Below are 25,870 nucleotides of genomic sequence, written 5' to 3' on the forward strand. Positions count from 1 at the left end.
TAGCAGACTATTAATGTTCCCTGTAATAAGGACAGATTCCCCTGCTCTGGAGATTCTTTTGGGGTTACAAGTCAATGAAATGGCCCTTCTATTCCCCCATGGTAAGAGCTTTTCCAGCTTTGTATACATTTCTTAGACCATATTGAACCTTAATGGCACCCTCAATCCATCCTTCCCTCCATTTTTCCAGATAAACCTGAGGTGTCTCTTTCTTTCTTTCTAGTGTATCAAATTCTGGGCCCAGACCAACACAAATGACACTTGTCCATTTTGTCCAACTCTTAAATGACGGATCTGTCTGGGGAGGAAGAAGAGGAGAAACTGATGTGAACAGGAAGGAGCGGGTTCAAGATTTCTAAAACTCTATATTTATACAGTGACATATACTCATGCCATGTACATTTTTATTATATAGGTAATGTGTGTATAGAAAGTCTGTATTCAAATGTTCGTAAATGAAAGTATGTATATTATGCAGAAACGGTCTGTTCTCCCTCGTCTTGCAGTTGCTTTAGAGATGCAGATGGCAGGGAAGATGATGTTTAGTTTGGCCTTGAAATATGATATTCCTGCCTAGGGCTGTTTTCAAATACAATATAGAAACCATCTAGGAAGTTGCTTTTGTCCTAAGGCTGTCCTGCTTTGACTTAGCTCAGCCTCTAGTCCATATTCTTAAGGCTCCTGTATGCAGGTTTGAAGCCTGGTGCTTACCCGCTGTCCAACCAGATGCCTTGCTTACTGAAAGCCTCAGGAAGCCTCAGTGTTCTTCTAGCCACTCTGTTCCTAATGGATAAAATGAGACTCTGTTCGAGGAGGGGAGAAAATGTAATCCTAATGTTTTGACTTTTCATTGACTATTTTACTGTGTTAATGCTCATTGTTTGTACAAGACAATAGGTTTACAGAATATTCTGTTTTACATCAGCAAAATTCACAATCCAAGAATAACAACATAACCAGGTCCCTCTTCTCCCCATAATCTTCTTTCCATCCTCCTTCCTGGATACAGGCATCCGTTTAGAAACTGGCACAATCCACAAGTTTTTCCTGGGCCAAGCTATCCCTAGCCACCACTGACTTGGCTTCTGATGAAGTTCTGACAGACCAACCTTGTGAAGTCCTCACCTCTTCCCTTTTACTTCTGGTCTCCTAGTCTAGCTAGCCCCTCTCCCCTCTGAAGGTTAAGGCAGTTGGTTCACAACCAAGTTGTTTGGTGACCTTGGATGAGCTCCAGGTAGGCACTGGGGTGAGGAGATGTCTGTGCAAAATTACTTACAGAATGATCTTGGGATGCTGAGTTTTAATTTTTTTGAAGCAATAAAGCTATTGGCGACGTGTTTCCAATTATAGGAAAAATGGATACCACAATGATATGAAGAAAGGAGGTTGGATTTCAAGTCTATACATTTTTTGTTCTGTGGATAACTGTATGGAACTAGATCATTTTTCCACCTATGCTTATTTAGCTTCTGGGTTTTAGGTTCATACCTGGGAAAGCTGTGATTCTGTTAGAGCTTTGAATCTTTTCCTATCCTTTTATCTTTACTCCTGCAGGAAATGGCTGCAGCTCCCATCTCTTTTGGAATTAGTCAAGTAAAAAATGTTAATCTAAAAAGGAAAAATGGCTCCAGGGAAGAACATCATTATTTACCAACAACTTAATTTTTTCCCATTCTGAGACCCAGAAATGCTTGTTAGCTCTGGCAATACATATCAGGGTAGCAAAGGCTTTTCCTCTCAGAGCCACCTAAATTCTCTCCTCTTTGTCTTTGATACTCTCGCCCTTCTTTGTCTTTCATCCTGGATGAATTCTTTCTCTTCTCTTGCCTTACTTGCCCAGGCTTATTGACTAGCATCAGTTTAAGCAGCTGGACTTCCTGGGTCCTCCTTGATATCTAGAAGGGTGATTGAAATGGCCGTAGTACTTCATTGCTGTAGACGTCAGATGACTCACTTTTTCTGGTTAATGAAATATTAATGTCTCCAGTTTGGTAGCTGTTATGAACAGGAACTGAGGCAAAATGGAAGACCACTTCCTTTATTCTTTTCATTTGGGGGGTTCCTTTTTCTATAATATATCGTAATCAAAGATTCTCTCTCCCCTTAACTTTGCAGCACCCTTTGGGCCACCTACACTATTTTTCAGTATCCCCTGAAAACCTAGAAACTAGAAATACGTGTAAAACATAGTTTCTTTTCCAAAAATCTTGAAAGCCAAAGGAGTAAAGAGAAAAAAAGGAAGAGGTGGGGGGGAGGAGAGGCTTAACTGCTTTCTAGTAAAAGCCCTTGGAAAGCCATCTATAGCAAGAGGACAGTTATTCTGAAGAGTTGTGCATGGGAGCTGGGGCCTCATTGTTGCTCTTTACTCTTTCTTGTTCAGGAACAATTAGAAAGCAACACGTATGTTTTAGCCACTGTTGTTCTCCCTGAAACTCTGTCCACAGGCCTGTAAGGTAAAACCATGCAGACTATTGGGAGAGGCCCCAAATGAGGCAAATGGAGATGGGGACAATTATTTTTCAGGAATAGAATTTAAAAATAGATATAATACATATTTTTACAAGCAAGAAACTCTTGTCAAGATTTTTTTTTTTCTTACACTTAGTTCATAGTTTCAGGATAGAAAGGCAGTAACTGTAAAAAGACAAGTACAACCGGTTTTCTCTTAAAAACAAAAACAAACCAACAGGACAATGGGACTTCCCAATAAAGGAGTTGAGTTTTCTGTTCAGGAAAGAGCTGGAGAAAAGCCAGTTTCCCCCAATATGGGTAGACATAAAGCAGAATGTGGCATTTTCATTTCTGGAAGTTTATTTACATAGTAAGTTCTGAGCTGGAAGTGGACAGTCTCATCTTCCTGTCAGTGTTTGTGGTATGGGGTATGGTATGGGGTGTTTCCAGTCAGCCAAAGCAGCACCAAGTGTAATGGGAATGAAGAGAACCCAGATAAAAAGCTGTGACTTCAGTATTCTTGTTTTATTGGTTTATGGCTTGTGGGCAGCTGGCTGAGGCCAGGGTCTTTAGAGGCCCTCCTTGTCGTCTTTCTCCTCATGAGGTGATCCCACACTGGGCATGTCCATAGGAGCAGGATGCAGTGGGCCTATCAGAAAAATTCAGCTCTTCCCATGAACACTTGTACCATATTCTACCGAATTAGAATTGAACTTGGTCCCCACTACCTACCCCAAGCACCAGCCTAGGTACCCAAGCACTGTGTGGAATGGGGTGTAGAAAGCAGGACAGGAGAAAAGGACGGTGTCCGTTAAGGAAGAAGCTCTTGTGGTGAAGGGAATAAGGAAGTCCTGAAGCTGCCATTCCTTCTTCAGGTGATGATGCCAGAGCCAGAAAGCCCAGTGTTTCTGGCACTCCTGGTATAATACTAATGCCACTGTGGGGTACCTTAGTTAAATACATGGAAGGGACACTGGAGAGGATGAGAGGCATTGAAACCAATCTGTATTATATAAAGATCTGAGCACTTCTTTTAGCTGAAGAAGAACAAACCCAGGCAGAGGAGTAGGGAATCAACCCTTTATCTGTTGAATGAATCTGTAGGATTCTGCTTTCAAAGAATAGGTAGCAGAGGTCTCTTATCTATTCCTCTTAGCACCTTGGCTGTAGAGCTCTAGAGGAAGAGGGAATTGGAGGAAGGAGTGAACCTTTGAACAGGAAAACAAAGCCTATTTCTGCTGTATACTACAATTGCTTTCCCATAGGGCACCTAGGGCTGTGGGGTTAGGATATTTCAGGGCTACATATCATATGTCTATTGATATAATAGGGTTCAGGTAGAGACAAGTGGAATTAATAAGGTAGAAATTCACTTGTTAGATGAAACTTTTTAGTGGGCACTTTTCATTTAAGAGAGCTAAAAAGAGCTCTTTGCTAGATAAGCTCTTCTTCGCTCACTTTTGATCAGGTTGCAGCCACAGAAAAGAAACCACTGGGAAGCAACACACATCTTATGGGATGGATTCTATCTAGGAGATGAGGTCTAAAACTGTTTCTGCCTTTCCTAGCTTTGATCCTAACTTTTCCGTTTTGCACCCCCTTTCCTTCTCCTTTTCCTGACTTCCCCCATTTGTACAAATATTCAATCTAATTATTTTTTAATTCAAGAGGAAGTTTTTGCACCAATATTAGGCTTGTTTATACACTCCCTATCTCTAAAGCAAACAGCAAACTGTACGTCCTCTCCTACTGACTTTGGACAGAAGGAAAACAAGATTGGCCCTTTTTTCTGCCAGGGTACCACAGAGACACCTGCTGGGATAAAGTGGTATGATACCAGTACTTCTAGAACTAAGAAAAGAAGAATACTTTGGGTTAGAGAATCAAAAGGGATGGTGGGCAAAGGTTCAGGGATGAAGTCTCAAGCAGCAGAACTCCCACCTCATGTTTGAGGTGACCAAGAGCATTCCCGCCACCAGAGCACTTCTTTCTTCTCTCTCATTTCACAGGATGCAATCCCCGTAACCCACCTTGCCAGCTTTTCCTTCTTTTCTGTCAAGACAGAGGCCTTTGGTGGATGAGTAGGGTCCTGAGGTGCTCTGGCCACAGGAGCCATCTTTGTCTCATACTTGTGACCAAGGTTGAACCACCCAGATGTGGTCCAGGGGAATCTCTGTCTTCTGCCCATGGGCCCCCTCACTTCAGCAGGGAGATGTCATCAGCAAAGTCATCATGCTGGTGGCGCAGGCAGCGGAGGCAGCGCCACTGACACACCATGAGGCATAGTGGCAGCATGAAGAGGGCGCAGATGGCAGCCATGACATAGGCTATGGTCATGAGGGTTGATTCATCCGTCTGTGGAATGTTGTAGCCACAGTCTTCCATGTCTGGGGTGACAAAAGGACCTTCCACTGCTGCCATCCTGAACTCGTCATGGACTGGGGAAAGGGAAAACATGAATGGTCAGCTCTCATTGTCATACAGCAGTTTGGATTATATAACAAAAGGAACTTCCTGATAGTGGGACCTTGAGATTAGCACCTGATATGGCTGTAGGAACTCCTTCCTTGGAGATGTTTAGGACAGGACAGGGGGCCTGAGCCAGGTGGATTCATGTCTCCCCTCCCAGATTACTAGGAGCAACAACTTTCCTGTACACTTATCCAGTAGGAATGATACCTAAAAGTCAGTTTTTCTGAGCTGACCATAAAAAGCCAGCCCCTTATTCACCTCCTAAACTCATCTGTCCCGCCTAAAAGCCAAAAGACCCTGCCATCTTTCTGAAGTAGCATTCAATTTGCCATACAGCCACTGATGGTCACCGTAGGCTCGGTTTGCCCAAAGATCCTATGCAGCTCTTGCTCCTCCAGGTTTCCAGAAAAGATCACCAATCCAGGCAGGGTTCACCATGCCAGACTACAAAAAAGGACAAGCTCTGACTCTGGCTTTTGCACAGTATGTTGACTCTGGCAGCAGGCAACTGATAACTACCTCCCAGATTGATAGGGGCCCAGGTAATCTTAACTGCCCGACGGGGAGAATGGGGATAGACTGGCCGACACCCTCATCCCTGGCTCTCTCACCATGGCAAGCGCTGACAGCAAAGCCAATTCGTTTTCGGGCCCGATCAAAGACAACATAGAAGCCTTCCATGATAACGGCTCCCATAACAGTACCCGTGGATGACTGTGAGATGGCAAACTTGTAACAGTCGTCTTGGGATGTGGCCACATCTTCCACTGGCCGCAGATATTGCTAGGGATAAGCATTCACAGGGTGAAATTACGTCTTCGTCACTCATCTCTTTACCCCTTCTCTGCCTTCTAGATATTTAGGCCCTTAGATAGCTCTTCCTCTTGTCATTTCTGACTTTTGAGGGGTTGGGTTTACCAAGAACCGTTTACCACTGGACATTTATCTTGTGTTCCTAGTTCTAGGAAACCGTGCTTGCTCACTATCTCCCAGTGTATATTTTGTCCTTCCTGGGATCCCCCCAACTCAGGCTGGGGACATACCTGTGGAAGGATGGTGATGCGGAAGGACTGGTTGGTAACCTCACCCATCAGGTAAAGTGAGATGACCGGGAAAATGTTCCAAGGGGTAGTGCCTGCTTGCCAGCACACCAGCTGCTCCCCTAGCCAGAAACCGTCTGGGAACTTCTCCGTCTGTGTTGGCAGAAAGGGGAGAACAGTGAGGGAAGAGCCTTTCAGCATTTTGCCTCTCCCATTTTCATAAAACTTTGGGCTCTTTATTTGCTTTTCCAGTGAAATAACCAGACTGGAGAAAGGCAAACTACCACCCAGGGATTAGAATAAGAGAGTGGGAAACAGAAGTAAAAAATCTGTATTGGGGGATTGTGTGATAAGCAAACTGAGGCCCATACAAAAGTGACAGGAGAACAATTTTTACGAGCTCTAATTGGAAGGATTGAAGGGCAGATATCTTGGCTCTTGTTGAGGAATGTGACTTTCACTGACTTCCTCTGACATGTTTCCTTTCTCTGCCACCTTTTGTACCCCTATTCTTAGTCCCACTGACCGAGGAGGCTGCCTTGATGGATTTCACTGCAGCTTCAAACACTTTCTTGGGCAAACGAAGGTTAGTGGTGCCACTGTCCACAATACTCTTGTCATAGTTGTACTAGGATGGAGAAGAGAGGGTTAGAATAGTCAGAAGTCTTTCTGATGCCCAGCTGCAGCTAGAGTTGGAGGGGTGGGTCTGACTGCTTGGGGGTCCTGCCTGCTTTGGAATCCTGGCTGTGTGTATCCTTGGGCAAGTTACTTAACTCTATGCCCCAGAGTCCTCATCTTTAAAATGGTGATAACAGTACCTACCTCAAAGGGTTATGATAAGAATTAAATAAATTAATACATTTAAAGCACTTAGAATGGTGCCTGGCACAAAGAGAACACTCAGTAAATGTTCACTCCTATTATTCTGGATGGGCAGGCATTTTCCAAATCTTAAAAATACCTTGTACAGTGCTTTCAACTTTTCATAGTACTTTTGTATCTATTCTTATATAACATACATAACCTAATTAGGCAAGGAAGATGCAAATGATTTAGCTCCCATTTATTGAGTACCTGCTCTGTGCCAAGCACTGGGATAAACACTTCACACATTATCTCTGATCTTCACCACAGTCTTTGGGAAAGCTGGTGTTTTACTTGTGTTTTGCAGATAAGGAAACAAACACAGAAGATTAGTAACTTGCCCAAGGCAAATAGCCAGGAAATGGCAAAGCTAGATTTAAACCAAGTTCTTTCTGACTCCAAAGTCAGACTCTTCTACTACTTTCACACTGTCTTGCAAATGACTGGCCCAAGGTCATAAAGCAGTGACTGGAATTCAGACCATGTAACTAGTTACATGCATTTTTCATTACTAGACCATAAGCCCCGCGGTCCCTGCGCAGATGCTCTGCCAGTCCCTAGCTCCAAACCTTACGGCCTGATAGATGACCTTCAAGCTCCTGACTGTCCTGGCTCAGCCCCCAGCTCCAAGCCTCAAGGCCTGTACCTCTGTTGGTCCTTTTAACGTCATAACCCAGGGTTTTACCTCACTGTTAACCTGCCCCCTACCTCTCCCCCTGGCCACCCCCTGGTTTTGTTACCTCCTTGCAGTCCATTTTCAGATCTTGTCCATTGATCTCCACTCGCACAATGATCACTTCATAATACCATTCCCGCCGGATGGGTGTGTACCAGAGGCTGCCTGTGTACAGCGAGTGGTCAACACCCCCAATGATCTAGGAGAAAGGGGCATAGAAGGAGACCAAGTCATCAGGAACCAAACGCAAGGATCAGCAATTTCTTGGGATTTTAAGGCCCTCTATAAATCACCTTTTTCATTTTGCTGCTTCTGATAAAATCATGCCCAAAAGTGATTTATGATTTTTCAGATGTATTCAGGGGAAGACTTTCCAGGATTTTAATTACTTGTTTCAGAATCACACAACCTTCAGTATAAAGTTATTTAAACCTAAACTGGCACAATAAATGTTGAATGAGTGACTATGTGCTTCTATTAATAAGTTTTATTTTATCTGCTTGTTGGAGATGTAGAATCATTCACTGCTGTTCTAATTAATAAATAGACTTAAACCCCTTACATTTGCCTTCTGATCATCAGACTGAATAATATTAATTTGATAGGCCTTATTTTCATTTCCTCTTAATCATCTCTGATCATCTCCAAATTTGCCTCGAAGCCTTTTGAAATAACATAAAGAAGAAAAGAATGGGATAAGAAAGGTGGGGGTGGGGAAAACAAGTGAAGTCTCTTGATTCTAAATAGTGGAACCCAAGACTGAGATGTTACCCCTGTCTCTGCCCATTGCCAGTATTTCCCTTCATGGTGAGGAGGGATCTACTCACCATGCTCCCTCCAACTGATGCCAGCACTTCTGACTGGTTGAGGGGGAAGCCAGCACCACAGAGCTGCAGGGAGAAGAGGTTGGGAACGTGGGTCTGCTTTACCAGGGAGTCAAAGAAGGGCTCCAGGGAGTCATCGGGCTGTGGTAGAGAGAGACAAGGCGTGAACATTCACACACAGGGCCCTAATGGAAAGAAGGCAGCTTCCTGCCTAAATTGGAAGGCAAAGGCAAAAACTTAGGGAATGGGACTTTGGGAAAGAATATCTTGAGGTACTGAGATTTTGCAGCAAAAGGGTTAGCAAGTGACACTGGCAATGCAAATAGGAAAGTATTCATGGGACCACAATTCTATAGGAGCTTTGATCCCTATATGCCTAATCTGTCTCAGATTATTGGGGCTTCTCCTAAAGATCTTGGAGTAAACAGAAACAAGCCTATTCCTGTCCTATCATGGTTTCTTTCATGGTAGTTCTGTTCTCTATAGGCCACCTGTCCCCTGTTAAGTAATCTTTCTTTAAATTGATTTGTTTCCCTCCCTTAGTTCCTGCTCTCTCCAACTCCTCTCTGTAGCATGCAGTGTGCCATGTGCAGAAGTAGTATGTAAGGCCAGGTCTTATTCCTCTCACCCTGGCAATCTCAGCATAGGCCAGCCCCAGGATGCCCTCCCAGTTGGAGCCATTGATGAAGAACTTGTCTGATTCAGTGATGGCAGCGATGTTGGCACGCACAGTGACGTTGGGGCCATGGGGGATGCTCACCAGGTCAGTGCCCAGCTCCCCCTCCCACTTGCCCTGGGTGTAGGGCACATACACGCCCTTCCGGAGGTCCCGGTACGTGCTGGACCTGTGGAAAGGAGGCAGAGATCTGTGAATGCATAGCCATGATGCCTGGTATAGGGATCCCAAACGCCTAACCTGATCACACTGGCATCCTAGAGTCTGCCTTTCAGGATGCTCAGCAGAACATCCCTGGCACAATCACCCAGAACTGAATGGTCAAATGACCTTGCAAATAGATGAGGGGAGCTGTCACTGGGGCTCGCTGTCCTGTCCCCCTACCGCATATTCCTAGATCTTGTACTCGGGCCCTGTGAAGAACAAGCCTGGGCTTTGTGTATTGTGCTTGCTGCTGCTGAAGGGACAGCTAGCAGTCCTCTCTTCCTTCCCCCAGCTCCATCAAGCTCCCAGAGAAAAGGAGCCATTGACTCTCCTGCCTTGGGGCCTGGTGGTACCATCTGAGTGGTAGAGAACGTGCCAGGCAGGGTAAATGTGTAGCCTCTGCAGCTAGTTCTTCCAGAGAAGAGATTTGCACAAACATCTCAGCAGAGCAGATAGGTATTACACACCACCTGTGTGAAACGTGCTCTTGAACAGGTGACCTTCACCTATGTTTAGTCATACTGCTAACCAGGGTTTTTGTGTCTGGTGGGGGACAGCGACAGGGAGAACAAGGAATTGGAATGAATTCCCTTTCATGGATCCTGACCATGCCCACTCCCTGACTGCTTTATTAAATAAGGGGAGAAAAGGGGGGCAAAAAAGGCACGAAAGAGGAAAGCTGGGCTTTACACCAGCCTAGAAGTCCCAAGAATGGGACTTAAGCCTCTAATCTCATGTTCTCTCAGACAGAGATAGCTCAGACATTAGATGTCCTCTCAACCACTTCCTCTTCCTGCTTTTATGCCAAGGGGGCTCCTAGGTCATTCTTCAAAAATCCACTCAACCCCCTGCTTCCGCCAGTAAGGTGAATCTAGCTGGTGAAAATGTGTGGTACAGAGATGAGACAGTTTAGCTTTTGGCCTCTGACATCGGTCCAGGTAGTGAGGTTTATGGAAGATTCTTTCCTTCATGTCCCTGAAGAATGCAAAGCCACCTAGAGTGGCCCCCGGGTTCTAGGGTTGATAGCTCAGCAAAAAGCTATCCCTGTGGCCTTCAGCCTAGACTTAGCTGGTATGGTCATGAAAACTGAGAGGTGCTGAGGGGATGTGGGATGAAGTCCCCCTCCCTGCCCATTGCAGGCCAAGAGTAAGGGCTGGGAAAGACCCCGGAGATGACCCTGGGTGCTGTAAGGCTGCTCTCCCTCTTGCTCCCACAGGGAGCTGCACCGTCTTAGTTCTGACTGCCCCTCTTTCACATAGTACACCTCATCACATTCCCCCCTCTTCACCATCCCTTTACCCAGCAGCAAAAAAGGATCTGAGGATCTAGACTTTGTTCTTGCACCCCTCCCTTGGCCCTTCTTAGCCTTGGATCCTTGCAGAGGGCTCTTCTCCCTGGCTCTCCCTGGAACTCACAGCTGCCTCTGATAGTAGCGATGCAGGAAAGGGTGGGGGGCAGCCCCCACTGCAAAGTTACTGCTGCCAGTGTCCACCAGGATGTTGAGCTATTGGAGAAAGGGGAGAGAAAAGAGGTTAAGTACAGGAGCCTCTGGGTCCACCACCTTTTTTGGGCCTCACTCCACCAGCCACACAGTCTTCCTTTGGAATGTCTGGCATGAAGCTTTCACGATGCAGGACTGGACAGGTTGGCACCCATGTTACCATGACCACAGGCTGAACCTGGAAGCACACGTCATCCTCAACAGGCCTCACAAACCTTGTGTCTGCTTCTGCCTGTCTATAGACTCGAAATATTGTCTATGTCATCGGAGACTCTTGTAGTGCACGTGTGTGCGCGTGTGTGTTTTGTCTCCATGCCTTTTCTCTCTACCATCAGATTGCCCTTTGCACCCTGTATGTCCCTGAGTCTCTGTCTCCTCTCCTGGTTCTCCCAGGAAGCATATCACTCAGCAGGCAGCCTGGCTCATCTCCCTCCTGCTCCGACAAGAGCTATTCTAGGAGCTGGCACTGACAAGGGCACTGTGGGGACCACATGTGTGTTTCCAACCCTACCTGCCAGAACGTGCTTCCCGTGAAGGGCTCCCCTGTGGTCTCAGGTGACACAGACCTTTGATTCCCACTGTCAGAAATAGTGGGGTGCCAGGAGCCCAGCACGAAGGCCCTGATTTTGGGCCAAGTGAGTACAGACAGGTGTCTCCTTGATGCCATGCAACTCCTTCTCCCAGCATCTTCTACTTGGTCCCTCCTTCCCCTTCTCTTGGTCTGACCGTTCCGTGAGGCAGCCGAGAGCCGGTTTTTGGATCCTACTATATCCTGAGAGCAAAAAGAGGAATGGCTCCTGGCCTCAGAAAAATGGTCTTCTATAAGCTGAATCCCCTTCTGAACTCTTTCCATGCTCACCTCCTCGGCCTATCCCCTGACCTCAGGGACCTTCATTTCTGACTTCTCTGTCAATGCCAGGAGAGTCAGCTGACCTGGGTTTTGCGGCAGACTCTTCATTTCACCTTGAGCTTCTCTGGGTTCAGTTTCCTCTGTTCTGCCAGCTTCTCTCCAAGGCTGCCTTCTGCTCTCAGTGACCTTTGTGGCTGTGATGTCTGTACCCTCCCCCCAAACTCCCCTTTACTCTTCCTGGCTACCCCCACCTTCCCAAAGATTCCTCCCCACTATCTCCCAACCCCTGATCCTGCCTCCTCCCTCTCCAGCCCCCTGCAACTGGCCAAGTTCCCATTTCCTGCCCTGCCCCCCTTTCCCTTCTACTTTCAGTCCCTCTCCCTGGTCTCTGAGCAGCCACCAGCTCCAGAATGTGCTTTCAGAGAAAATCAATAGCTGGGAAGCTCAGCAGTTCAGATTTCAATCAACCAGGTTAATGATTGAAAAGGCTCCCTCACTCATCCACTCCCCAAACCCCCTTCCCCCACCTTTCTAGCACTCATCTCCCAGCTCCGGAGGCCAGCAGGGACCCTGCTGTCTTTGGACCCCAAAGAAGACGGTCTCTGCCACACACTGGTCCCTGTAGTCTCTGCAAGGGAAGACTACCTGGAATGTACAAGCCTGGCCGAATAGGAAAATCAGAATACTTCTTTACCCCAGAATGGAGCTTACACCTGGGGGTCCTGCTGCCCCAGGCCCCTGCCTCCCCGCTCCACTCCTCTGCTTTCCAGGAGAGGCAGGAGGGCTCTCTCTGCCAGCTACTTCCTCCCTGGCCATTCGGCTGCCCTTCCAGTCCCAGCCTTTCTCCTCCATCTCAAGGAAGTCCTTCCTTTCCACCTCCAAGGGGGTCAAGCGCTGGGAGGAACAGCCCCTCCACTCCCATCCCTCTTTCTTTACCTGCTCACCCCCTCCCATACTGGGAAACTCCGCTCCCATTTCCCTTTACCCCCACCCCCCCACCCCTATACCTGGTTGGGAATTCCTGGCATGGAATTCAGTTCACCATGGCTCCAAGGCTCCCCCTCTCCACCCTCCACAGAAAAATTAATTTTAAAAAATTTTTGAGATTCCCTCCTGGGCAAATGTCCAGCTGTCCTTCAATGCTGGTCCTGTCCTTCAGTGCATCTTACCCCAAGCCCCCACATACCTTCCTCCCTTCCTGCTCTCTGCCAGGCCTTTTATAGGACGGTCCTGAGGCAAAATAAATGGAGCCACCGCCCTCATTATGAAACAGGACAGTCAAGGGCAGTCCACAAGAGGAAAATGGGTGAGGAGAGGCTGGTGTGCAGCCCAGGCCTTCCCAGATGTCACCTCTGCTCTCACAGAGAAGAGGGAGGCCAGCAGTGGAGACCACCCTCACCCCCCCCCCAGTCTGCCCCAAGCCTGCCAGTGGCCTCACCAGCCAGTCCATTCTCTGCCGGCAGGGGTGCAAGCTTCCACTGGGCTTTGGTGCCCGTTCCCAACTCCCTTCTCAGTAACGACCCCTTTTTCCTCAAGTACATTCAACCATCCCGCCGTGTCCCGCCTTCCCAATCTGGATTGTTCATATTGGCATTTACAAATGCTTGAGTCTCTTCATTAAAAAAAAAAAGAGAGAAAAAAAAAACCGTCCTCAATCTCACATCCGCCTCCAGCTGCCTTCTCTCTTTCCTAGCCTTCCCCCTTCACAACCAAAGTTCTCAGCCAAGCTGTCTCCATTTCTTCACCTCCCACTCACTCCTCAACCCATTCTAAAACGGGGGTTCGCCTCTCTCCCTCCACTATCAAACAGCCCTTATTACTACAGTTACCAACTATTTCATGCCACCAAGTACAAAAGGCATTTTTAACATCAGTCCTCTCTCCCTTGTCTTCTCGGAGTGTTCTTGAAGCACTCTTCCTCCGTGAAGCCCATTGCCATCACCATACCTTGTGCTTTTCCTCGTACCTCTCACTCCTGTCTTCCCTGTCGGCCTTGGCCCTCGTCCTTTCCGACTCCTCTCTCCCCGAGCAAGCTCGTCCATGCCCACAGCTGCAAGAGTCACGTACAACCCGAACACTTCTAAGCTTATAGCTCTAGCACGTTCCTCCGCTTTGAGCTGCTCAATGAGTCAAATTCAGAAGGTCCAAAGCTGGCCTTGCGCTGTCCCCCATGTGGTCCTCATCACCATCCATCTGCTCCGTCCTCCTGAGCCCCTCCCTCTTCTCACCACTCTCCGACCATCAGCCGTGGAGGTAGCCTCTTTGAGTCTCTTGAATTTATTTCTCTCCATATCCTTTGCCACCCTTAGGCCAAGCAGTTACCATCACCCTGGAATATTGCAATAGCTGCCTCACTGGTCTTGCCTCATCCACCCTTGACCCCTCCAATCTGTTTTTTCTGCACTGCGGCTAGAGTGTTCTTTTCAAAGTGCAAATTGGACCATGTTAATGTCCTACGTCAGTGGTTTCTCTTTGCTCTTAAAATAAGATCCTGAAACAAACATTTCCTACAAGACCCTTCCTGGCTTGGCCCTGCCTACTCCATGGCCAGCCCAAGCTCGTCCCTGACTCCCACAAGCCCTCGGCCCCCAGCCGTACTGGCCTTGCTTCAGTTCCTCAGCCAGCCATGGTCCCTCCCTCCAAAGACCGTTGGGCATGCCGCCGTTCTCTACTCAGACCTTCCTCCTTTCCACACACAGGCTTGTCTGCCGACGGCCTACTCATCCTTCAGGTGTGAGCTCAAAAGGGACTTCCTCAGGGAGGAAGACCAAGTCGTACTCTTTTACTAAAATGCTCCTATTAAACTTGTGACTTCTGTAATTTCACACTGAATCTTGTCTCCCCTTATAGACTGTGAGAGGATTCATCTCTAATTTCTTTTTCTTGAAGTCCCCATTGGGTACCTCATGGGTGTCTCAGTGTCTGACAATAAATATTTCTTGAATGAATGGTTAAAGGAAAGAAAAGGGGAAAGAGCTAATGGAATTTTTTTGGGGGAGGGGAGGGTTTCCTCAGTATCTAGGCTACCAGAGTGGCCCCAGCTCACACCTGCCTCCCACGCCTCCTTCAGCCCAGCCCCCCTCCCCCCAACAGGATCCCGCCAAGCCTGTCTTCCAACAGCTGCAGCCCAGGAGCCAGCCATCTTCCTTCTTTCTGGTCCTAGATGGCCAGAAACACCCAGGAGTCTCCTTAGCGGTTGCCTTTAGATGCCCAGGAGCTGCAGCCTGGGGTCAGGCCTAGGTCAGTGCCAATCACTTAACAAACAAATGTGCTCTTGGGGGCCTCTGAGGGAAGGCAGCTTCTTGGGAAGTGCTAACAAGCCCCACAGGGAGAGGCACACCTGCCCAGCTTCATCCCACCGCAAGGCTCCCCCAGAGGAGTCTTTGGCAGTAGCTCTGTGGTGATGAGGTAGGTATGGAGCAGGTAGGTAAGTTTAGAGTGAACTCTTTGTTCCCCAAATCCCACCTGTCTTGGCCTCAGCTCTCTCCAGCAGACAGGATTCTACAACTCAGATTTTTCTGGATGAAAGGAGCCTTCAGGAGTCATCTCTCCATCCTCCAAGCAGAGGTAACCTAAAGAAATGGACGGTCTCTCCAATCCTGAAAGATCTCTAGTTATTAAGTATCCCCAACCTTGCTTGGTAGCCCATCCCAAGGTCTTACCACCTTTGCAAGGTGGTGGGGCCCCCTACTCCAAGTCTTCCTACTAAAGAGAAAGCCTGTTTTCCTCTTGTATGGGCTTCAGAGTAAAGGGGGAAGAGCTAGTCACTCTTGTGACTAATAAGCCAAAGCTGCCATATAGGGGCCTGTCTTCCAATTTACAGAGGAGGAAACTGAGACCTAGAGAGAGTGAGCAACTTGACCCATCTTCTATAGTAAGTTACCAAGTTTAGGACAAAGGCCAACCTCCAAGTCTGGGCTTTGATCTCCATGGCCTTCCTGTCTCCTACATTTGAAGAAGGATGTGGTCAATTGTTATACTAATGACCCATACCTCCCTGGACCCCTGTCCTTGTGTGATCCCCTCTGACATTGACACTGGATTTAGCCATGTGACTTGCTCCATCTGCTTTCCTAAGCAGGGATTCCCAGATCTGAGCTTCCTCGAGGCTGAGAGAAGGGGGCAAGGCTGGGGGCCAACAGAGCACACGGCTCCCACCTCACACTGAGTCTAGCGGTTAGGTCCATCCAGGTTCTTTCCACCTTGGACAATCAACTGACCCCTATGTAACAGACTTCTTTCCTCTGCCTTCCACTTCATTCTCGAGGCTCTTAACTGGCCGTCAGAACCTGGGAGCAAGAAGGTCCCTGGTGCCACTTACCCCACCTTGGGCTGTTGTTTTTTTAAGGAATCTCAAGGTGGCTTGATCACCCCAAGCCTATCTAGTGTACCCTTCTCCTTTCACACAGGCCGCTCTATTTCTCCCCAGCCTCTAACACAACTCAACTAAAATTTATTAGTGCTTCTATTCAAATGAGAGGATAGATGTGAGTGGTCAAATAATGTGCATGTCTGTTCTTAAAGAACAGGTCTAAGACAATGGTTTTCAAAAACATTTTTAAGCAGCAGAACCCTTTTCCAGTCTTATGCAGGATCCCAATGTACAAAGGAGAAAAAAGCAGAGATGTTCTGTTTGAAGGAGGGGTTCTGTTTCCTCTGCCTCCCACTCTCTGTGATTTTTTTTTTTTTTTAAGATTTATTTTATTTATTTATCCCCCTCCCTTGCCACTTGCTTGCTGTCTGCTCTCTGTGTCCATTCATTGCTCTTCTGTGCCGGCTTGTCTCCATTTGTTGCATCATCTTGCTGCACAGCACTTCACAGGCGCGGGCCGTCAGCTCTCCATGGGCGCCAGCCAGCTTGCCTTCGCAAGGAGGCCCTGGGAAGTGAACCCAGGGCCTCCCATATGGTAGACGGGAGCCCAATTGGTTGAGCCACAGCCGCTTCCCTGTAGTGGTTCTTTTTTTTTTTTTTTTTTTAAAGATTGATTTATTTACTTAATTCCCCCCCTCCCCTGGTTGTCTGTTCTTGGTGTCTATTTGCTGTGTCTTGTTTCTTTGTCCGCTTCTGTTGTCGTCAGCGGCACGGGAAGTGTGGGCGGCGCCATTCCTGGGCAGGCTGCTCTTTCTTTTCACGCTGGGCGGCTTTCCTCACGGGCGCACTCCTTGTGCGTGGGGCTCCCCCATGCGGGGGACACCCTTGCGTAGCAGGGCACTCCTTGCGCGCTGTGCGCATGGCCAGCTCCACACGGGTCAAGGAGGCCCGGGGTTTGAACCGCGGACCTCCCATATGGTAGACGGACGCCCTAACCACTGGGCCAAAGTCCGTTTCCCCCTGTAGTGGTTCTTGACACATCTCTTTAGCATCTTCAGCCTCCTTGAACCCACCTGGAAAACACCTGCTCTACAAGGTATCACAGCAGTTATTAGCTGTCAGCTTTTCCGTGTCAGACAGTAAGTCCTTCTTGTCTAACATTGTCCCACCCAAAAGTAGCTTTAATTTTATCTTGGTCTTCATTTGAAAATGATAATGATACCTGGCATGTGCCATATCCCCCATGGCACCTTGGTCATTCTCCATGAACAGGCTTATTTGTTTGAGTCGTGGAATGCCAGGGTTTACTCCTTGCACTTGCTAGGAAAGCCTCCACAGGCACTGGGAAAAGAATAATTGGTGGGATCACTGACCCAGACAGGCCAATCAAGGAGCCGTCCAGCCTGGTCCCAGTAAAGTTACAGGGGGCAGCAGAGAGGGTGGCCATAGGGCACTAACAGCTCAGGAGATGTACTGACAGAGGGTAGGCTGAGGCGGGGGAAGCAAGGAGCTCAGCCGGTTTGCTCTCTGACTCTGTCAGAGTCTGCGAGGAAAAGAACCTAGGAGTCCTGGCTCTCCCATGTCAGATTCTCCAGGACTGCGGAGCCATCTTCTCAGAGGGCCCCACCTCCTGCCTCTCAGGAACCACCTGGCTATGGTACCTGAGGCTGTGGTGGACGAGCTCCATCGGCGAATGCTGCCCAGCCCTCTGAGCCATCCTTCCAGGGGAATCTTGGGGGAGCTCTAGGACCAGGAAAATGGTCTGGTGCCTTCCCAAGCCTCTCCACTGCCCAGGTCCCCAAAAGAGCAGGCTCCCAGCAGAGATGGAAATTAATGGCCAGGTTCGGGGGCTTTCCTGGGAGATGTTTCTTTTCTCTTTACTGGAGATGCCCAAGAAGAGTTCCTGACTGTCTTCCTTAGTGAGAGGGGACAGTTTTTTTCAACGCCTGCCTCCCTATAGCCCCTGCCCCAGCTAAGTGATTTCCTTCTGATCTGAGGAGGCAGAGGAGGAGAAGTATTTGAAAGGACAGCAGGAGGATTCTAGCAAAGACCCAGAGGCAACCTAAGGCCCAACCCAGCAAAGCCATCTGTGATCTCAAGGACTGGGGAGACCACTAACGGAACTAGGGCCTTGACTGCTTTGTCTAATTCTTTGGTTTTTTGAGCTGAATGGATTACACCATTGTTAGAACCAGAATTCTTTTCAAAAAGTGAAATATAACCCAGGAGTTCACTGTATAAGAACAGTACAAGTAGAGCCATTCTGGGAGGGCTGGGAGATTTAGAGCTAGGTGGGAGGGTGGAGGACCTGATCATGGGAAGGTTAGAAGGTCTGGGATCTTCCCTGCTTACCTTTTCCCTAGCCTTCTCCCTCATCCTTGAGGTGCCTTTACAGAATTCTGCAAAGCTCAGTTTGAAAACTTCTGGGATGTGGGTGGGGGTTAGGGAAAACCACTTGGCCTTTCTTAGATTCTGACCCCAAACCCCCATAGTTTTCTCTTTCCCTGGTCATTTTTCCTTGCTCCATTGGTCCCTAGACAATACCTAATATTCTTTCCTTAGTCGTTTTCCTCTTTTTCTCTATTCTTTCAAAGAGCAGGTCCTTCCCCCCTGCCCAGATGGCTCCCTCATCTGTTTGCGTGCTGTTTTTGCTTGTTGTCTCCTCTTTGTTTTTTGCTCATTGTCTTCTTGTTGCCTATTTTTTTCTTTAGGAGGCACTAGGAACTAAATCTAGGACCTCCCATGTGGGAGGCAGGTGCCCAACTGCTTGAGCACTCCATGCTCATTGTCTTGCTTGTTGTTTCTTCTCATTGTCAGCTCATTGATTTTTTTTCTCATTGCTCATTGTTTTGAGCAAGTCCATTTTTGAACTCTGCGTCTACAATCCCCTGTCTGCAGGTGACTCCCAAGCCTACAAATCCTGTCCAGACTTCTTTCTTAGTTTTCAGACCCCATTTTCAGCTGGTTGCTGGATACATCCCTAAGGATGGTCCACTGGCATCTCAAGGTCACCCAACATGTTCAAGATTGTAGAATATAGAAAGAACCTGGTATTTGGACTTTGAATTCAAAGACCTATATTTGAACTTCAGTTCTGTTCTTCCTAGCTGAATAACTTTGGGCAAGCCCAAAGTTGTTCTCTCTGAATCTCAGTTTCCTCATCCCAAAAAACAGGCATGCTAATCCTTCCTGATTAAAGCAGAATAATAAACGTGGAACTTCAGTAAACTATATTGTGCCATAAAAGCTTGCTCTTTTTGCTGTATTCCCTGTCACGAATAAAGTTGGAAAGGCCAAGAGGAGGGAAACCATCTTCTCTTCTTCCCCCTCTCTCTCTGCTCACATCTGATTGGGGCAAAGAACATGTGGTTGAAGTGACCTGTGAATGCTGGCTCCGAGGACCTCTCCTTTCCATCCTCACTGCCACCACCTGCCTCTGGCCCTTATAGGGGCTGGTGTGGCATCCTGGTTGATATCCTCGACTCAAGCTCTAGACTGGCCGAGTCATTCTCCACACTGAAGTCGTTTTCCTAGAACTGAAATTGGACTAGACCATCCCTCTTCTCATATACTGGCAAGACCTCCCCATTGCCTCCAGAATAAAATCCAAATGCCAGTCAGCCACACAGCTTCACTGCCATGTCTTCCAGCTTCTTGCCATAGCTCCTGCTTCTCTTCATGAAGTGTTCCATGCCACCAGCCGCCACGGAGCCAAGCTTTCTCATCTTCCAAGGCCATATTTACATACCACCTTTCCAAACCTTTCTTTCTGCCCTGTCAGAATTAGCCACTTCTTTCTCTGTGCTTCCAAGATCCGTTGTCCTTCTATTTGTATGATATTTGGGCATTTATGTGTCTGTGTCTCACACCAAATTGTGAACTCTCCAAGGGCTAGAACTATGACATTGTTTTTCTCCCCTGCACCCCATGGCTCAACTGAGCTGTCTTTCATATCAGATTTCAATCCTAACAATTATTATTCTGTCTGGTCAGTAGTGTTCATGTTATTATAATGAGATTATATCCTCTCATTGACGTGAAGAGAATAAAAATATTTTCTCCAACAGCTCCAGTACTGCCTTTACAACTGCCCATCAACTGTTCTGTTTAGATGTATTATGGTACTTTTTTTTTTTCAGTACTGGGGTCAGGGATTGAACCAAGAACCTCGAATGTGGGAAGCTGGTGCTCAACCACTGAGCCAACTGGCTCCCCTGAGTTGGTTATTTCATTTATTTGCTTCTGTTTTTAGGAGGCATCAGGGATCAAACCCGGGACATCGAACCTGGGACTTCTATGTGGGAAGGAGGCGCTCGATTGCTTGAGCCACATCCACTCCCTTACAGTATAATTTAATCATTCTCAACATTTTTTAGGTGCATGTTCTGAGCCTGGTACTGTAAATAGATATTAGAATACAAAGAGAAACAAGTCACCGCAAAAATAAATAAAAACAAGACATTGCCTTCAAGAGCTTGGAATTGTCTGATGAAAACAAACAAAAACAGTTATAATATGATAAGTACAGTAAGAAAAAGATGAGCAGGTGCTATGGAGGCATGGAAGAGGGATGCTAATGATTTGATTACCTCTTTCCTCTCCCCCCTCCCCTACCCAGCAAACAAACCCGCAGCATGACACGGTTGGAAGGACCAGGGTGAGATGGGGTCTCAGCCTACTGGCCAGCCCCCCAGTCGATTCTTTAACCTTTCAGATTCCATTTCTTCTGCAAGGAGCTGTGAATGATGAGACCTCTTATATATATTGCAGGAATTACTGTACAAAATCTGGAAAGATTATGAAAAAAAGCTTTATAACCTGCAATCATAAATATAAATATGTCTTGTCTACCAGGACTAGCAAACTATCCCCTCCTGCCCACTTTCCTCTTCCCACTGATGGCCCTGTCATCCTCCATTTCACCCCAGAGCAGAATCCCCACATCATCTTGGGTGCTTTCTCCCTCACCCATCACACTGATGTCACCGAGTCCTGTCCAGCTGTCTTGCAACGTTCTTTGCATCGTCTTCCTTTCCCTTTCCATCTTATCACAGCCTCACACCATGTCAACACGGCTCACGCCGGGAGCACGGTGACAGAGCCTCCTGCCGCATGTATCTCTCGGCTCCATCCTTTCTAGAAGATTGCTTTTTTATGTCATTCCCTCGCACAAATAAATGCAATTCTCCCTTATATCTGCAGACCAAAGTCTAAACCTCATGGTTTGAGGCTTTGGCAACTTATCCGAACTTGTCCCGTCTTAGTACAAACCTGCAGCATTAACTGGCCTCGTCTTCTCACTGTCTGCTCAACAATCATGCATAAGCCCAAGCATATCTGACTCCTCTCATTCACTGTGGCCTCCCTGGTCTATGGAGGATAGGATGGGAAGGAATGGACACACAAAACACATGCAATTACTGGGTGGGGTAGGAGCCAATTCCCCCCTGGATTGGCCTCCCTGCTCCTATCCACCCTGCAAGGCCATGCCCAGGTGATGCCTCCTCTGTGAAGGCTTCTCTGGTTTTACCAACCTTTTGAACACCAAGAACCTTCATTCTTCCCATTCCTCAACCTTGTGCTTCTCAAACTTGAGACACAGACTGCTAGACCCACTCCCAGAGATTCTGACCAGTAGGTCTGGGGTAGAGCCTAACAGAATCCAATAACAAGGGTCTTTAGGCCTCACTTTGAGTACCCCTGCCATGGATTATCTTGCACTAATACTTGTGCTTTTCTGTCCAGGCTTTCTCTACTCTAAGCTCTTTACAGACAGAAAATGCAGCTTTTCTCTCTTGGTGGATCAGTGCCTATACCCCAAACACACAGGAAGTGTTCCCTAAACTTCCCTTTTACTTGTTCGGAGTACTCTGCCACCCATGTTCTCATTCGATGCTGACAGCAGCCCACCCAGCTAGGGAGAAAGAGCAGCCTTCTTGCAGACTGCTGGGGAGGGAAGCAGAGCCGCACAGGGCAGAGGCTCTGGCTGGCGCTGGCCCGGCCTAGAAGCTGTAGGACAATCCACAGAGCTGTCTGACTGTGCTCTCCCTCGCAGTGGGCTCCTTGGGCCAGTGCTAAGCTTTAAGCCTACTTTCTTCTTCTCCTAGGAAGGAGGAGGGAAAGAACTGACATTTACTTGTGCAATTGCTTTCTGCCAAGACCTGGGCAGGGTGATGTACACATGACCTCGTGGTCAGGGGCCTACCACCATCAGTCCCAAGTTCCACATGTGTAAGACACGGAGACCCAGAATACCCAAGTTTTATTTTTCATCACAGAGCACAGAAGAGGCAGAAGTGGCCAGACAAGGGGAAAGTGACGTCCTAGTTACTGGGGGTCAACTATGTGCCCAGATGCATTATTGTAGGTGCTTTCAACTACAGAGTCTCATTTCAACCACATGGTCTCATAATTTAGTAAATGCAAATGGGACCCTTCTTAAAGACAAGAAAAGAACCTCAGAGAGGTTATATAATTTACCCAAGGCCGCACAGCTGGGAAAAGGAAAAGCTGTGGTTGGTAGAGCTGGGATTCCCACAGCCTCCTTTGGTTCCGCAGCCCTGTTCTGCATCCATGTCATAGGTTTGTGCATTAGCAGATTTGGGAGTAGAGCCAGGTCCCTGCACCCTTCCCCCCCCACTCCCATCTCCTGCCATTTGGTTGGCTCAGGCTGCTAGGTGCCTGGATTCAGCCCCTGCCCTGGCTTCCACACACTGATCAGAGATTGTTTCTGCGGAAGTCACAGTACACGGGAAAGAGGAGGGGTAAGTGGGGGGGGGCCCGGGGCCTTGGATCTGCTGGGGTAGGCCTGGGTGGCATGGCCCTGGGAAGGCTTGCTTCTGTCAGGTAATTGGGAGGTGGAGGTTTCTGTTTCTCCCAGATCCAGTGAGGGATCTATCTAGCTGAGAAGTTCAGGAAGTGTGGCTGCTCCCCCAACACATAAACACGTTCCCACCTTCACAGACCCTCCCAAGGGCAGGCTTTCCAGACACAGGTCTGGGGGAGGGGGGTGGCTCAGAGACATGCAGACTCAGATTCAAGGTGACACACACCAGCATGTGCAGAACGATGCTGGCACCCATGCCCAGAGCACTCACAAGGAGGCAGAGCACGCAGAGGTCAGACACAGCACGCCTCCAGGAAGGCTGCTCCGCCCTCACTCGCACGGCCACCCACAGAGGCCCCAAAGGCTCAGCCTCCCCCAGCCACCTTGCAGGTACTCGGACAATTGCCAGGAAGGATGCTTTCTCCATCGCTGCCACCCCTCTCCTGCTCTTCCCCACGCACACCATCCAGCCGCTCCTGGCAGGAGTCCCACGCTTAGAAGGGGGCTCTGGCTCCTTCCCCTACACCAGCCTGTCAGTTCAGCCCCCTCTGGCCTGTGCGGGACACGGGAGGGGAGGGGAGGGGCTGGAGTGCAGAGTGTGGAGTCGGGGGTGGCGGGGGTCAGGGACCAGGGGAGGCAAGAGTCTGCCCAGGACTTCTGGGCTCAGTGGAGGTCAGGGGAGCTCGGTAACCTCGTGTGGCTGTGCCACACTGTCTGCAGCCCAGACAGCGGGAGACAAGGCTGGTTCAACTTCTGCTCAGATTTCCTTGGTCCTTAAGGTACTTAGAGTGGCGATGGGAGTCCCAGACTCCCCAGAAGCTCCGAGGAGGGGAGAGGGTTGGTTGGCCAAGATCCAGAGTGGTGGGATTTGGTAGACTGACTTGGCCAGCACCAAGGGGGCTGACACCTGTTCCTTGTGCCCCCTTGCCCTGGACCCTTCCCCCAGGTCAAACTCCCACCACGGAGGTGTTTCTCTTCCCCCAACTCCTTACCGAGAGGGTGTGTGTAAGATTGGGAGGCAGTCAGACAAGGGGGCTGGGAAGCCGGCGAGGGGAAGGAAAGTGGGAGATGGGAAGGACTTCTGCCAACTGGACCTCAGGGGAATGGTTTGGTGGGAGTCTGGGGGCCCCTCCTGGAGAAAGTTCCTGCCTCCGCCGTCAGGCCCATGTCAGCAGGCGCCCCCCCGCCGCCCGGCCACCCTGACTCCCCTCTGCTCCCGTCCTTACCGTCTGGGGAGGGCTGCCCACGGTCATCTCCACGTAGTAGCCCTGACCTGACTTGCCCCTCAGGTTGTCCACCATCTCCACGAAGCTGCCCCTCCGGCCGGGCTCCTCGGGCTCCTCGTCGGTCTCCCGGGGCAGCCGGAGCCCCAGGGGCGCTGTCCCCAGCCCGCTGCGCAGGGGCAGCCGGATGCCGAGCTGGGAGCAGCGGGCGGGCAGCACGGCCGAGCCCACCCACAGCAGCAGCCAGGGCAGGGCCCGAGCCATGGTGGGCCGCGGGCTGCAGGCCCTGTGGGCTGGCGCGGGCCCACGTCTGTCCTTGCCGCCTCCTCCCAACTCTGGGCGGTGGTGGCGGCTCCTCAGGAAAGTGGGCTTCGAGGCATCGGGAGCCCGGAGCCTGCAGGCGCCCCAGCCAGTGCCCGGGTCGAGGCTGGCAGGCGGGAGAAATCCGCCCAGACAGAGAGACGCGGGCCGAGCCTCTGGCTACATCTAGACGGCGGCGTCCAGCCTCAGCAGTGGCCGGGGACAGGGCGGCTCGGGCCCCTCGGGGGGCGGGGAGGGGCCGGCATGGCAGGTCGGCTGCCCCTGGTTTCCGCGGCCTCCTGGAGGGCTTGGGCAGGGTGGCAAAGGGGCCGGGGGCTCCGGGCTCCGGCGGCTGCGCTGGCTGCTCAGGCCACCGTAATCCAGCTCCCAGGCTGGCTGGGGAGGCGGAAAGACTTGTGGCGGCGGCTGTCAAAGCCAAAGGATTTTCGCTTTGCCCTGGGATGGCTGGGAAGTGTAGTCTTCCCATCGCAGGCAGCCCAGCTTCCGGCGCGGGCGAGGGTCTTGGATGCCCCCTGCCGAGGTGGAGTCCGCCCTGCAGGCTTCTGGCTGGAGAGGTTTCCTAGCGGGAAGGGCGGTGGGGATAAGAAGGGACGGCAGATCCTGCATTCAATCAGTCCTTCCTTCAGCATGTATTGAGCGCCCACTGTAGGCACAGGGCTCTGCCAGGTACTACAGAGATACGTAAAACACACAGACACCCAAAGTAGTTACACCCAGCAGAATTAAGTGATTCCTGATATAGGAGGGTTACGTACAAAAAGATGTGGCATTGAGGGGGGTTGTATCTGGGGCGTTTGGGAACACTCAGTGGGACAGGTGGATTTAATCTGAGCCTTAAAGAATGGGAGGGATTTCCGTGAGCAGAGATGGAGCAAGAACAGAGGGCTTAAAGGGTATTCTGGGCAGCGGAAGCATAAGCTGAAGACCCAAAAGGGCAAAGTGCAGTCGCTTTAACCAGAGCCTACAAACTGGGGGCAGGTAGGGCTGGTTGGGTCTTCTACAGTCTGCATCTTTTTGTGCCTTTGATGCCCTACCTAAGCCTTACCTCCACACCAGACGCTACAAATCTTCATGACACTCCTGCCTTCCACTAAGGATAAATGGCTGTTGTGCAGCTTGAAAGGGTTCTCTCTCCAAAAAGTATCTGTGTATTAATTAGTAAGAGTTTGAAATGAAAAGCTTTGGCGCTCAATAGCTTCAAGGAGAAAAGCCATATGCTGATGCCAATGCATTATTTGTCAAATGGGGAAAGCTGTTGACAAAATTCAGCAGTCATTCTGATAAAAAACTAAAGAGAAACGTCTTAAACAAGATAACAGGAAATCAGAAAGCCCACGAGTAACAGGCTAATGTTATTCCCATTAAAGTCAGGCTGAGGAAAAGCAAGCTCATTATCTCCACTCTTAGGAGACTGGGAAAGTTAACTCAATAAGACAAGAAAACAGAACAAGTGCTGTAAATATTGGAAGGCAAAGGAACTGTTATTGGCAAATCACATAATATGAATAGAAAATCCTAACCAAGAAGGCAATTAGACACAAGTAAAAAATACACAAACCAAAAAGCCATGTATGTATGAGAATTTTGTATCTGACAGAGGGAAATAAATGCATTATTCAATAACTGTTGT

General features: G+C 49.1%; 2 protein-coding genes across 14 annotated transcripts in view; one reads left to right on the plus strand and one right to left on the minus strand.

Annotated features, from left to right (window-relative positions):
* RNF214 (ring finger protein 214) overlaps nt 1-8,064 on the plus strand; it is a 52,586-nt gene extending 44,522 nt beyond the window's left edge. For 8 of the 11 annotated variants that reach the window (XM_071212350.1, XM_071212352.1, XM_071212354.1 and 5 more), the window contains 2 exons: nt 224-6,549; nt 7,343-8,064. In XM_071212350.1, coding sequence (XP_071068451.1) covers nt 224-289 — 66 coding nt within the window. In that variant the 3' untranslated portion in view covers nt 290-6,549; nt 7,343-8,064. Of the gene's footprint in view, nt 1-223; nt 6,550-7,342 lie in introns of those variants that run through there. The other 3 variants (XM_071212357.1, XM_071212353.1, XM_071212349.1) reach the window with 1 other exon arrangement.
* On the minus strand, nt 2,956-24,816 carry BACE1 (beta-secretase 1). Of its 3 annotated transcripts, none has more exons than XM_058289215.1 (9): nt 23,923-24,705; nt 10,623-10,711; nt 8,956-9,172; nt 8,331-8,468; nt 7,568-7,702; nt 6,490-6,591; nt 5,967-6,116; nt 5,535-5,706; nt 2,956-4,889 (listed from the first exon to the last, which is right to left on the minus strand). In XM_058289215.1, the coding sequence occupies exons 1-9, from the start codon at nt 24,181-24,183 to the stop codon at nt 4,648-4,650; spliced, it is 1,506 nt and encodes a 501-aa protein (XP_058145198.1). In that variant the 5' UTR covers nt 24,184-24,705; the 3' UTR covers nt 2,956-4,647. The 3 variants fall into 3 exon arrangements, with proteins under 3 accessions (XP_058145198.1, XP_058145200.1, XP_058145199.1); XM_058289217.2 differs by lacking the exon at nt 23,923-24,705 and adding an exon at nt 12,566-12,601; XM_058289216.1 differs by lacking the exon at nt 6,490-6,591 and having other exon boundaries at nt 23,923-24,816.
* Nucleotides 24,817-25,870: the final 1,054 nt, after the last annotated feature.

This window comes from Dasypus novemcinctus, chromosome 27 (genome assembly GCF_030445035.2).
Source record: "Dasypus novemcinctus isolate mDasNov1 chromosome 27, mDasNov1.1.hap2, whole genome shotgun sequence".
NCBI classification, from domain to species: domain Eukaryota; kingdom Metazoa; phylum Chordata; class Mammalia; order Cingulata; family Dasypodidae; genus Dasypus; species Dasypus novemcinctus.